At 42.0% G+C, this 14,292-nt stretch overlaps 1 protein-coding gene across 1 annotated transcript in view; it reads right to left on the minus strand.

Moving 5' to 3' along the window:
- Nucleotides 1-9,386: 9,386 nt before the first annotated feature.
- The window catches only part of LOC119322701 (ERAD-associated E3 ubiquitin-protein ligase component HRD3-like), a 10,705-nt gene continuing 5,799 nt past the window's right edge, over nucleotides 9,387-14,292 (minus strand). Inside the window, exons 3-5 of the mRNA XM_037596197.1 lie at nucleotides 11,267-11,590; nucleotides 10,401-10,643; nucleotides 9,387-9,935 (exon numbers count right to left, since the gene is read on the minus strand). Coding sequence (XP_037452094.1) covers nucleotides 9,741-9,935; nucleotides 10,401-10,643; nucleotides 11,267-11,590 — 762 coding nt within the window. The 3' untranslated portion in view covers nucleotides 9,387-9,740. The remainder of the gene's footprint in view (nucleotides 9,936-10,400; nucleotides 10,644-11,266; nucleotides 11,591-14,292) is intronic.

The following is a 14,292-nucleotide window of genomic DNA, read 5'->3' on the forward strand; positions in this document are numbered from 1 at the left end:
GCTTGTTCAATTGAATCATCTTCTTCAAGTTCTTGTTCATCTTCTTTAATTCCCCCTTCAGATCTGCATCCCCAACTATTAGAGAAGCACTTTGAGAGACCAAATTCATTGTTGCTGACAGCAGATTGAGCTCCCGGGTTGGGGCTCCATTGAATTTAATCCGCTTAATGTAGTCATCCAACCATTCAAAATGTGTGCATTTCTTCACGATCTGAAATGAAAACATGAACCCTAAATCCCAGATCGAAAAAGAATTAAAAGCAAATAGAAAAAGAAATCAGAGAAAAATCATGAGATCTAACCTCCCCTCTGGCTTGCTCTCGATTTCACGAACTCGCGCCCATAGTTGCCATTCTTGACCTCCTTGAAAGTCAACCGTATCAGTGGCGCGCTGCATGGGCAGTCAGGACATCGCTCCATGGGAAGTGGACCATACTGGGTCCATGAGGGGCGAAGGCTGAAGTGGAGCTCGACATATCACCCATAGTCGTTGGAGAAGAAGAAGCAGAGGAGTGGCTCCTCTCGTCGCCGGAGAATAAGAAACAGAGGAGTGGCTCCTCTCGTCGCCGCAGAATAAGCAGTAGAAGAAAGGGGAGGCACAACCAACAAGTCTCGCGGATCACCTCTCACGGACCGCCCAACGATCCAATGATGCGGAGCCATCCTTGTGATCCAACGGCGCGGAGCCTGCATGCAGCCTGCCCTCGGAATTCCTTCTAGAAGACCATATTTGAGGGTTATCGCTTGGCGCTAGGGTATGATCGGACGGCTGCAGTTTGAAGCTAGGGTTAGGCAAAACCCGGCGGGGTTTAGAGGGGTTTTGAGCTGGTCAACATGGTTTCCAAGGCTTTGACTGAGCATAAGTAATTTTAAAAAAACCGAAAAATGAAACCTTCGTCGTTCGTCATTTTATAAGACACACTAACGAGGAAAAATACTAAACTTGGTATATGGACATTTACAAAAAAAAACTAGCTCGCACGATCGAGATCAAATGAGCATCATTAATTTTAAAAAATCAAAAAAAATATAAAACCTGCGCACAATGTTGTCTTGTGTGACATGTTTACCCACTAAAAATCATAAACTTTGTCTATGGATATTTTCATAAAAAAAACCTTCAGCTATCATGTACAATGTTTCATAGAGACCAAGGAGAAGAGGTAGGGTTCCCTTCGGTTTTTGAAAATTTAAAAAAATCAAAAAAATCAACAAAGCTTGATTTCAAAGTGAATAAGAAGGATCTGAACTTAGTTTTCCATTTTCATATTTTAAACGTGTTTTTAATGGTTTTCTATTAAAGTATATTTGTTTCAAAAAAATGTAAAAATAGAAAGATTAATTCAATAAATAGTGATTCTTCGAATCTACACTATATAGATTGTATAGGTGTTAATAAAAAATATTCGGCTCATTTGGAGTAGGTCCAAAAAAACTTGATTACAAATGGGGTTGTTTACCCTAGCTTGGGAGCTCATTCGGAGCACATTCTCATGAATACAAGTTTTACCATGCAAAAGAGATCGAATTGATCACCTAACCTTTATAATAGTTAAGCAAACTTTGCAACTCACGCCACAGGGGAATGGACTTCAACTGTTGGTTCAAATTCAAAGTTTGCCTACAATTCAAAGTTTGCATAAAATTCAAATTCTACCTCAAATTTCACATCAAATTACAAATAGAATTATTACACCTTAGAAGTTTTCACCCTTATTACAAATCCTTAAAGTTCAAAGCTTATGACTTCCATTCAAGTCCAAATTCAAATATTTGCCTTCCTCCTTGTGTTCTGGGATGGGTTAACCTTTGCTTCTGGTTTCCCTGGCTGGGATATTTTGTGCTTTTGAGAGCTGTCTTGTTGCTTCTAATCTTCACTTCTGGTGGTGGCAGTTTTGTTAAGCTTTGACTGACCGAGCAAGTGATGACCAGTTGACGATCATCTGTGGGTTCACTCATTCTTAAAGGAACTTCATAAAAAATAACTTCCTACTCTCTTATAGCTTCAAAACCTTCATAAGCCATGGTTTGGCATCAGATGATGGTTCAACCGATGAAGTTTCTTCCTATCTTGGTGTGTTCTATCATGTGCCTCTAATTAACCTAGACCTGGGTCAAATTGAGCTTAGTCATCGATAAAAAAGAGAACAAATGCAAAAAAGGGAAATGTTGCACACGTACCTCGCTGCTACTTTAGTTGCTTCATTCTCCTCTGTTGCTGCATTCTCCTCTAAACTTGCTGCATTCTCCTCTAAACTTGCTCCATTCTCCTCTGCTGCTGCATTCTCCTCTGCATTTGCTGCTGCCCATTGTTCCTCTTCTCCAAATGATGCATCAAATGGATTGGTACAATGCCTAGCAATATGCCCTAGGATACCACATCTTTTGCACTTACGTTGTTTTTTTACGTGGCCCTCTTCACCAGCTCTTATCATGTTTTTCCTTGGTCTTCCTGGTGGTCTAGTCAGTACAGGAGAACAGAGTTTGAACCCTGGGTCTACTATGTTCCATTGGTCTTTTCCCAAGAGTGTAGGCACATTTTCAGCATAAGCAGCCCTAAATTTGGCAACAGAGAAATATTCTGAGCAATACTGATCAACCTCACCATCTTTGCCTCCAATAACAGTCATGAGATGTAGGGCATGTATGCACGGCTTCCCGCGGATCTGCCATTGCCTACAACTACATTCATTAGTTGCAAGGTTCACTAGATATCTCCATTCCCTATTTTTACTGTCTGTGTATATCACCTCAGCCTCGTATGTCAACGGGCGAATGCATTTCATCCTTAGTCCTCTTGCCTTGGCATGCAATGCCTTAATCAGAGATGGGAGCATAAGATGGCCAACATATTGTGTTTCTGCTATTCTTTTACGAAGAGCCATCTTTAACATGATCATCTGCCTGATCTTATCAAATGCTTGCCACAACAAAAGCCCTTTCACTGACTTGAACTTTGCATTGAAACACTCAGCGAGGTTATTGGTCACATAGTCTACTTTGTATATTTCATTGAATTTGCTTCTTGACCACAACTTTCCATGATGTTCATCCATGTACTCCTTCACCAAAGGATTGTGAGCATACAACACTCTCAAATGGTGCTCATGCTTCCTCAAGCTGCATGTGTATGATGCTGGCCATAGGTTCTCATCATAAACTTTCCCTCTGAATGTCTTTTAAAATTCTACGCTAGGTGTCGCATACATTCCCTATGTTCCACTCCAGGGAATACAATTTCTACTACACTTTCTAAACCCTTGCAAGCATCTGTGTGTATAACTAAACCTGAGGGTGTACCTGTAATGTTGCACAACTACTGCAGAAACCAGACCCAACTCTCCTCGGACTCTATCTCCAACACACCAAATGCAATTGGGAATAGCCAGTTGTGTCCATCAACTGCAGAAGCTGCTACTAGCTGGCCTCTCCATCTTCCATTCAAAGCAGTTGCATCGACAGCCAAATAGGGCCTACAACCATTCAGAAACCCCTACCAGCAAGCCTTGAAACAAACAAAAACCCTCTTGAAGCACTCCTTCTCTAGTGCCTTCCCTTGTATTTTGTACTTAACTGTATGCTTCTCAATCTCTACAACACTCCCTGGACTAGCCGTCTCCAATTCAGCTTTGAATGTGTAAAGCAACTGAAAACTCTCATTCCATGGACCATTAATCTATCAAGAGCCCTTTCCTTAGCATAGAAAATCTTCATGTAAGATATATTAATCTTGTACCTCTCAAATAGTTTCCCATGGAGTGCTGTTGGACCAATTGTTGGTGTTTCCCTCACCCAATCCAAGATTGCATCTGCCACCCACCTAACCTTTGCAAGCTTAGATTTTTCATTTCCCCCTCCCCCTCCAGGTGGGAAAGTGTGCCCATGTGGGTTGCTTTTATCTGAAACAAAATGAAAAATGATGTTAAATACAATTAAGAAACAGTACACATGATCTGAATATAGAATGGATAAATAATCTGATAAAAAAATTCAGTTGTAATACCTGAATCAATTTGCTCTTTAGCATAGTGGATGCATGCAACCTCCACCTACACCTATCATAAGGGCGATGAACGGTGAATCTTCTTGGCTCACTCCTATCAACTTCATAGGAGTTTCAGTGAGAATGCAATATGTAGTCACTGCATTACGACAGTCCACCATCGATTTGAAAACGGTTCCTGGAGTAAGCTTAGGATTCTCCCTGTTCCACTCAATTATTGGCATGTCCTCACCATCATATTCTTGTAAAACTAAGGAGTCGATGTTCTCCTCCCTCTCTTCATCTTCAGTGTCATAAAATCTAGCATGGATGCTAGGCTCCTCTGCATATTCATCTTCCACTGCCTGTTGACTAACTCTATCTACCAGTTTAGGGAATAAAATCTCATCCTCATCATCATGTTGAGGCACTTCCTCGTTAGGCTCTACATCTACTTCTACATCAGGTGCAGAAAGGAGAGGAGAAGTGGCAGAATTAGCGGCAGCCGACATGTTGTGGCTTTCAGAACCACTAGGTTTACTTGGTATCGACCTACAAGGAGTGCGAGGATGCTCGCTATTAGTAGAGACAGATGATGTCTGAACACCCTTCCCCTTTGGGATAAGTTGTTTGAGTGCTTGAAGCACATCGATATGGATTTTACCGAAATGGTTGTCAGCATTCAAACTAAATAGCAATCCCAGATGCTCATCACAAGTTAATGGGACAAATCTTTGCTCGGTACTGTCGAAATATCTCAGTTCAACGGCATCGGCAGGGCTCCATGGATACTCACAACAGAGTGCCTCACGGAAATCTATGAACGAAACGCTGGTTTCTACCACTTTAGGATAGAAAACCCCATAAATTAGACACGGTGTAGTTCCATGCAGCTCGCTAGTTTCCGTTCTAACCGCCAGCCGAAAAGCAAGTGCAGGATCAACCCTATTCGGTTGAAATAAGATAAGGGCGCAGTTAGGCCAAAAAATTCAGATAAATTGCACTGATTCACGCTAATGGTGGTCAAATACAGCCTAATTTACGGATCTCCTAATCAATTTAAGAGCAAAACGATGCTTACCCAGGTGGAATCCATGAATTATCCACCTCTGATTCGACCCAATCATCTCCACGGTCGATGGGCCGGACGGGGTGCTCCCCCGACATCGCTTCCTAATCCTAGATGGGGAGAGAGGGTAGATGCGGTGGAGGCGGCACGACTGCGGTGGAGGCGGCACGACGGCGACGGAGGGGGCGGCACGGAAGCGACTCGATCTGATTCAAGTTACAGTGAGGGGAACCTACAGTGAGTGTCAGTTTCGCGGCCGTACTGGTTAGCACGTAACGGTAAAAATGTGGACTCGGCCCTACACGGCCCCACTGGTTAGCACGTAACGGTAAAAATGTGGACTCGGCCCTACACGGCCCCACTCGTCAGAGTTAACGGTCAAGCCATTGACCCGACGGCAACGTCCGCTGTGACCAGTTTTGAGGGTTTTAGGCAAGGGAGTGGGGAAAAGTGAGCAAAAGTTAAGATCGTGGGGATGCATGAGTAGAACTAAGGAACCATGGGCACAGAAATAAAAAAAGCCATAAAGTAAATGGGATAGCACTAACACTAGCACCCACATAACATAAGCCATGATGGAAATGATCTCCTATTTTAACAGAGACAACAGGCATGCCAACAACAAGTCTATGTTTATCTTTTTCATCAGGTTTGGCAATTCTAGTAGCTTCATTAATGAAATAAATAACATGTACATCAATATTTTCTACCAAGATATCTTTAACCATAGCAACATTAGGTCCAACTTTAATTTGTTCAAAGGGTGTAGGTGTTCTTGTATAACTCTTGCGAACCATAGTTGAAGCTTTAGCATGTTCTTTTTATCCTAACATGAAAATGTGGTTTCTCAATATATGCAGTACGAATAACTGGATCAACATTATAAGTAGTGGTTTCTTCCCTACCTTCAATGGGTTCTACTACTTTTACTTCAATGGGAGGATGATATTTAAAACACTTCTCCTTAGGGAGATCAACATGTAGCAAATGATTCACAGAAAGAAGCTACTATCTCAGAGTCAAGTCCATATTTTATGCTAAATTCACGAAAAGCGTCGGTATCCATAAAAAGTTTTAACACAATCAAATTCAAGCTTTATAGCTATCTCCTTACCTTCGTCGAACTCCCAATCTTTAGAGTTGCGTTTAATTCTTTCCAAGAGATCCCATTTGAATTCAATAGTCTTCTTCATAAAAGAGCGAGTACAAGAGGTATTGAGCATGGATTGATCATTACGAGAAAGCCGAGCATAAAAAATCTGAATAACGATTTCCCTTGAGAGCTCATTATTGGGGCATGAATATAACATTGACTTAATCCTCCCCCAAGCTTGAGCGATAGTTTCTCCTTCACGAGGCCAAAAATTATATATATAATTCTGATCACGATGAACCAGATGCATAGGATAAAACTTCTGATGAAATTCCAATTTCAGTCGGTTGTAATTACAAGATCCAGTATCATCACATAGCCTATACCATGCCAATGTCTTTCCCTTCAAAGATAAAGGGAAGACCTTCCTCTTGAATTCATCTCCGGGTAAACTTGCAAGCTTAAATAATCCACAAACTTCATCCACAAAGATTAGATGCATATCAGAATGTAGTGTTCCATCTCCTGTTCAAGCTCTTTTTGCAAGACAAGCATGGAGATTAATTGCAAGGCCTAGTAGTTTGTGTGCTCAACCCCTAAAGGCCATATATTACCCCAACGGGAGGTTAGAAGATACAGTCTTTACTGGCAACAATTCCTCTACTTGACAAGCAATAAGCTATGGGTTGGAATTACTGAAAAAGGGATTGGTATGGAGAGTTGGCAATGGCATAAGAATTCGTATTTGGAGGGACAGATGGCTACAAAGACCTCATTCATATAAATTGTTCTCCCCGCAGGGAAGGTGCCGAATTAGATATGTATCGATTTTGTTGAATGAGAATGACTCATGGAATTATGCACTGTTGAGGAAACATTTTGCTATGGCCGGTGTGACTAAAATCTTAAAGTTGCCTGCATCATTGGATTCGAAGGATATATTGTTTTGGGGTCCACGTAAATGGGGACAATTCTCTGTTAAGAGTGCGTATGATTTCGCGTGTGAGGAAGCCCATAGAGGTGGCGCAGTTTCATCAAGCAGTAACCCATCTGGTGCACACTTCTATTGGAACTATATTTGGTCATGCGATATACCTCCGACGGTTAGAAACTTTGGTTGGCATGTAGCAACAAACTCCTTGCCAACTTGGCAGAGGAAGAACAGAAATGGACTCAAGGCCGAGGGGGAGTGTCCTATTTGTTCAGGGAAATTGAAGATAATTTTCACCTTTCTTGGTATGCCAGGGAGTCGTCAGCTTTATGCAAAGATGGCCATAGTATGGAATCTGCCGGATATTCAGTCGATTATGAATACGGGAAAAGAATGGCTTCTTCATGTCTTGGAGCCTTTGGATCATTTGTCCAGATGTATGTTGTTGCTGACATTCTGGAGGATTTGGCATGTTCGTAATGAAGTAGTTCATAATAAGCCAGCTCCACCAAATGAGGTCTCAGCCCGGTTTCTTCAGAGCTATTTGGAATCGATAATGGGCATCAAAATGAATCCGGGGATGGTGTTGGGCAGTGGGAAACATGTGCTCCTTGTTGATCCAGTAGAAAGAACTTCTAATAGGCCATCTTCGGACCTTCTGAAGTGGTCTCCACCAACGCTTGGCTGGGTGAAATTAAATGTTGCAGGAATGTTTGGATCGGGTGGCGAAGCAGGTGCAGGCATGATCCTCGGGGATGAGGAGGGAAGCATCATATTTTCATCCTGTAGGAGGCTGTATTTCTGTCGCGAGGCCTTAGAAGCGACCTTATATGCTTGCAAGGAGGGCCTAGAGATTTCCATGCAAAGAAGTAATATGCCTATCCGAGTGGAGGTGAATTCAGCCAATGCAGCAATGTTGATCCAGAATGAGGAGGATGATAGATTAATTTATGCTTTCTTAGTTCGTGATGTTAAGAAGTTACTTAGTAGTAGTAATTCTTGTATTACTCCTGTCTCAACCTCCCAGAATAAGGCTAGTATCTCTTTGGCAAATTTTACTAGAGTTGGTGGTAGAACAATGACCTGGATTGCGTAAGGACCACCGAAGGTCCTTAATGCTGCAGTTGATTGTAAGGGCATGTACTCCCTCCGTCCGGAAATACTCGCCGGAGGAATGGATGTATCTAGATGTATTTTAGTTCTAGATACGTTCATTTTTATGCATTTCTCCGACAAGTATTTCCGGACGGAGGGAGTACAATGGAGGTAACACCATGCTGCTGCCCCAGTATCCACTTAGGAATAAATATATGAAGCACCCGTTCCATTAACCAGTGTGGTCCCTTTTGTACTCTTTCTCTTTACCATCATCTTGTTCCTTTAAACCAATGGCTGCGCATGTCCTGGTGCTTTACTCCTTGCTTTTGCTTCTTCCCTCTCCCTTTCATTTTTTTGGCTGAAGCATCAGGCTCCCTGCAAGAGACCGCTAGCCTCTGCAAGCAGCACTCTTTTTCTCTCTCTCACCATGCATCCGACGTGGAACAGCGGGGAAGCACTCCAACGTGGAGCACTGGCCATGCCCTAAAGATACCATGATTGAGTAATACAAGTTTTATTCCTAAAAAAAGGATGTTGAGTGCTCGAACATCTCAATTTGGACGGATAGATGATTCCAAACACTGCAACTCTCAAACCAATGGACCGGACGGGCAATCTTCCATTAAAAAAGGTCTCCGATGTTATTGATGATTACACCAGTAGTTGGAAAACCCCTCAAAGAAAAAACAGTAGTTGGAAAACTGATATTATTCGCCAAAATTTCTTTGCGCCTTATGCAGGTGTCGTACTCAATATCCCGTTGAGTTCATCGGGAGGTGAGGATGCATGGGCGCCAGAAAAATCGGAAATTTCTTTGCGCATGATGCGGATGCCGTTATCAATATCCCTTTGAGTTCATCAGGAGGCGAGGATTTCTTGGCATGGGCGACACCGCGACAGCAAAACCAAGAATCTATGCTATCAAATCTGCATATCGTTCACTTGTGAGTGTAGAGTACATCGCGGTATCCTTCCAGATTCTGTCAGCTTGAAATATCGCGATATTAGAGAGATTGGCCGCTGTGCCTGTGAAGTGTACCAGGCTATGGATGAAAATTTGATGCATGCATTGCTTCATTGCGCGCATGCGAAAGTTTCTGGTCAGCAGCTCATGATCGGCTCCAGTTAAAAGTTCCGAGGCTGCATCCAGAAACGCGGACAAAACATGGAGGCAGACAGGATGTGCAAGGCACACACCATCAGAACTAGCACGTTCCAAGTAACACAAGCGCTCTTAAAAACTCTTCAACACTTTTACAGGCACATGTCTACGTCAGGAATGGTGAATTTTCACCTGGAACAACAACATCTCTCAATATCATACATCTACGACCCAGTTCATATCCTAGTCAGTTTGGTATACAAATGTTGTCTAGGCTTGGCCACGGTTTTACACGCTTTGTCCTCAGAAAGCCATTAGCATTCCACGCTTGTAGGACTCCAGTCCAGTATGAGCATTTCATTTCATCACTTCCCGCTTTTCAACAAAAACTTGGACGCTAAAACTGAGAATAAACAGCCATATGTACCTCAACCAATCACATTGCATAGGCCCCCTCATCTGGCATTAGTTGGGTGCACCGTCAGGCTGTTGGGGGTTGTCTGCAACCACTTGACGCCTCTGACGCTCTCTCAAGTACAGGACAGTTACAAGGCAAGCAAATAGAGTCAATATTGTTGCGTTCCCTTCATCCATCAGGACATCTTCCACCCATTCCTCAACTACAGGATACATCTCTGGCAGCGAGTCGATAAAATTAACCTGAAATAACAAAGATTTAGATGCCAACTGCAAGGAGTACAACAATCTAGCATGATTGCAATACTCAATACGACATGCATAGTAAGAACAAAAGGCAGACATCAACTAGCAGGTGGCTAGGGATGAACAGACAAGTTGGCATATGTAGTGTCAATCTTGAAAGAGCATAACTCCAGGTAACTGAGAACTAGAGGTGGTAAAGAAATCAAAAGCTTAGAAGCACAGACTGAAGCCTGAGGCAGTTTGTGAATTGCTGCAAACATGGTATTTCAAAACTAAAAATTAACTTATGTTTGGACGATGCTACGGTTCATTGCATATGATTGCCAAATAAATAGCTGCTTAAACGGCAACAGAAATTACCATACAAGGAAACGAACTTGAAAACACCTACAAGTGAACTATACAGATACTTCCTATTTCTTGTATGCAACTAAGCCATACAAAGAGAAAATAATGTCTTACCATAAAACTGCCAGCATAGTTTTTCCTTATCCATAGACTAGTTAGTGCGAGCATGACAGGAAGCTTAGCTGCTGAATCCACCTCCACAGCCTGATCATAATATCTTTTTGCCAAGTGCAGATCAAGGGGAAGTCCATGACCGTGCTCGTGCATGTACCCAAGGTTAAACATGGCCTGGGCATTAGACTGTGATTGAGCATGCATATATGCCTCTGCTGCACGCTCATAGTCCCTCCCTACACCCTGTAACACAGGACAGATTCAATATGTGATTTCAGCAATGATACTATGAAAAGTCTCGAGAGAGCGCACAGCCCCCTAGTACCTCTGAAATGCAAAAGCAAATTTAGAAGCAAAACCAGACTCCACAACTATGTTGCAGGCGCATCCCGTTTTCAAATACATCTCATGTGTGAATTTATTTTAGAAGCCATATATTTTACTTAGTTATCCAAATAGTGGTTTTGGAGAAGTTGTCTCATCAAACATGACAGTTGGTCCCTCTCAAAAGACATTATGTACAAGTGCATAACTTCATAGAGACAGATGGCTTATATTGCGTGCAAACATATGGCTTGTATTGGTGCCACATAAACTCCATATTCTTTTCAAAATTCAGAACACAAACCTAAGGCACTTTATATTATTGTTTACCATGTTTTTAACAATCTGTAGTAATCATACTAAGAGAAAGAAACAAAAAATGAGGACCAGATCTCCAACATATAATATTAGCCTACAACATATGGTGCTTTATGTGAATTTGTTAAGTAATTTTAGCAGAAGCCTGCAATCATCTAGATAGGATCAAGAGGGTACTTGAGAAACGTGTTATACCAACTAACAGTAAGGACCATTTCACATACCCGGCCATAGTAGTAGGCATCGCCAATCAACAGAGCAGCATGCTCATTACCCTGCTCAGATGCTTGCCACCACAAAGCATGTGCACGGAGATGTCTTTCCATATCTGAACAGAAGCCAGATTCTCCCATGCAAATATGTTCATCGCCATATCTATCAAGAATCCAGGCGGCATTGCTTTGGGCAACCTCGTACCCAAGATCTGCCATTCTAGAATATAAGAGCAATGCCTTCCCTATGTCGCCTTTTAAATAAGATTCTAGAGCCCACCTAGACATCGAGCTCCAGGGGCCCCTCTCAGCAACAGACTTGTACAAAACTGTTGCCTGAAACAAGAAAGACTAATGATTCAGCCCTTTGATAATAATATTTCGAACAATTCATGTTTCCCTATTTGTATCATAACAGATTGATATCATTAAAACAAACCGAAAAAGTATGTTATAGCATTAATGCTTCTGTAAATCAGCCTTCTATCTTTCTCTACAGAAACAACAGCTTGATCTGCCTGAGCAGAGGGTTTTCTATTCAATCTTGTAACAGGAAATGTATACTTTAGCATTACATGCCACTTCTTTAATTAATACACTATAGTCCATTCAAGCAGACATAAAGATGACAAAGAGCACATACACTCTAGGGGTACGTTTGGTTTACCACCAACACCAGCCTTACCAAAAAATCGGCTCGCCAACGGGATTTGGCTGCCGTTTGGACAAGCACCAAAAAATTGGCTCGCGCAGCCCGCGTGGAAAGCCTGCGTGTTATTCTCGCCAATTTGTGGGCGCGCGAGGGCGTGGAAAATGCTCGCCAAATAATTGGCAGCATGCCCTCGCCCGCTCTTTATGTGGGTCCCGCTCCGTTTTTGGTTTTATACCATGCTCCCGTCGAGTGTTTGTTAGTAAAAGACATCGGTACGGCAGATTAATCGCATGGGTAGCTACGTGATGACCGAGCAGTTGTTTGAAATCATGGATGGATTTTTACATTGACGTGTTGTTTGGATGGATCAATCCCGTGTAAGCAGCTGCCCAACATAGTTTTGTTACTATACTGGTTTTTCCTTCTGTGCGGGTAGGGACTAATGGTCACAAAACCACTACTAATTATCTTGATTCTCTATACTATTGAATGTTTATTTTTGGCTTATTATAGTTAATTGATTTCTATAGTACAGAAAAACTTATTTTTTAATGTGTCTCTTTCTTTGTTGGCTCGAGGTACAGCCAAATTAAAATCAAATCAAACACTAATCAATCCAGCTACTCCTACAAAGCATTTGGTAACTCAGCTAGTGGCAAACCAAATGAAGTCTCGGCAATTTTATCAAAATTTTGGCAAGTACATTGGCTACAATCCAAACAATGTTAACTTACCAAAATTTTGGTCATGCCCTCACACAGGTCATGCCAATTTTTTGGCTGGGCTAGCTGGGGCACAAACCAAACACACACTAAATCTAAAGATGGTGCACATGCAAGAAAATAAAATAAAATAGGCCTGCTATAGCACCATAAAAAAAATGCACGCTTGGCGTATTCTAGCAGACAACTCTATCACGGAGCATTCAGCAATACTTCCATACAAATACTCTTACAAGCTACTGCACGAGTTCCAAATCAGATTCTTTGCTTGGATAAAAGAAACAAGTGAAAACAAGTTATGTTTGTCATTACATGCGAGCATGAAGATTGAATAATTTAATAGTGATATTGTCGTGTGGTTTATATGTTTTGGCGTCATTTTATATCTATAATGTAAGCATATTGGCTTTTTGCAATTCGAATGCTTCACTTTAAGATTGATTCTTTGATTTGAAGACTTTCTTGAAATATAGCAGAGCCCGCTGTGCCTAGTGTGTTGTAGCAACATCATCTGCTATAAGAAAACACTTGGTTACTCAATACACTTCTTTATACTACACACTATTCAAATATTATGCGAGACATTAACTGGTAGGAAATAATTCCTATGGACCCGTTGAACTTGGTTGTAGCCTCAGGAACTGAATCAATTTAGAAAGTTTGGCAAGATATATCCATATCGGATGTGATAAATTCATAATGGAACTGAGATAGACTTCCACCACCGGGTTTCTAAGAAAAAAGAAAAGCGTCGAGGCACAACACACAGTCTACTCATTGGGCATCTTAGGTGCTATGGTGGCCTAATTACGCATGGCTCATGAGAGCATCCCTTACTCATACACTGATGATGATTTGATAAGGAATGCTCATTGAAGCATCATACATAATTGTGACAATGGAAGATTTAATTCAGCAATTGATACAGCAAAATAATTGTCATTACCATATGGAGGTTCCTCTTAAGACCAATTCCTTTTTGGAACAACTTTGCCACTTGATAAATAGCTTTTGGTTGCCCAGCATTTACTGCACGAAGAAAATAATTGCATGCTGTCATCACATCCCTCTTTACACCAATACCCTTTAGATATAGAACACCAAGGTTATAATAACCCCCATGCCACTACTAGAAAAACCGCTACTAATGACGCACCTAGTATGGCCATTAATGGCGCATCTGTGGTGCGCCACTAACAGCACGCCATTAGTAATTTTTACTAATGGCGCATCAGTGGTGCGCCATTAGTATCTGGTATACTAATGGCGCACCACTGGTGCCCCATTAGTATAGGCCACGGTGCGCCATTAGTATGCCTCCCAGGGGCCAGGTGCTTTGGATACTAATGGCGCACCACAACTGGATGCGCCATTAGTAACCGCGGCATACTAATGGCGCACCTTCCTGTGATGCGCCATTAGTGATGCGCCATTTTGAATCTAGATCTGGATCGTGATTTTTTGCCCATTTTTTGCTCGTTTTTTTTTGCTTGTTTTTTGGCATGACAATATTCTCAAATTTTGTTCCTGTTTTTGGATCTTGTTGCCATGGTCTTTTGCCGGAGAGGAGTTCGCCGGAGAGGAGGAGGAGGAGGTCGCTGGAGAGGAGGGAGGAGGAGCTCACCGGAGAGGAGGGAGGAGGAGCTCACCGGAGAGGAGGGAGG

The sequence above is a fragment of the Triticum dicoccoides genome, chromosome 6B (assembly GCF_002162155.2).
Source record: "Triticum dicoccoides isolate Atlit2015 ecotype Zavitan chromosome 6B, WEW_v2.0, whole genome shotgun sequence".
Classification (NCBI taxonomy): domain Eukaryota; kingdom Viridiplantae; phylum Streptophyta; class Magnoliopsida; order Poales; family Poaceae; genus Triticum; species Triticum dicoccoides.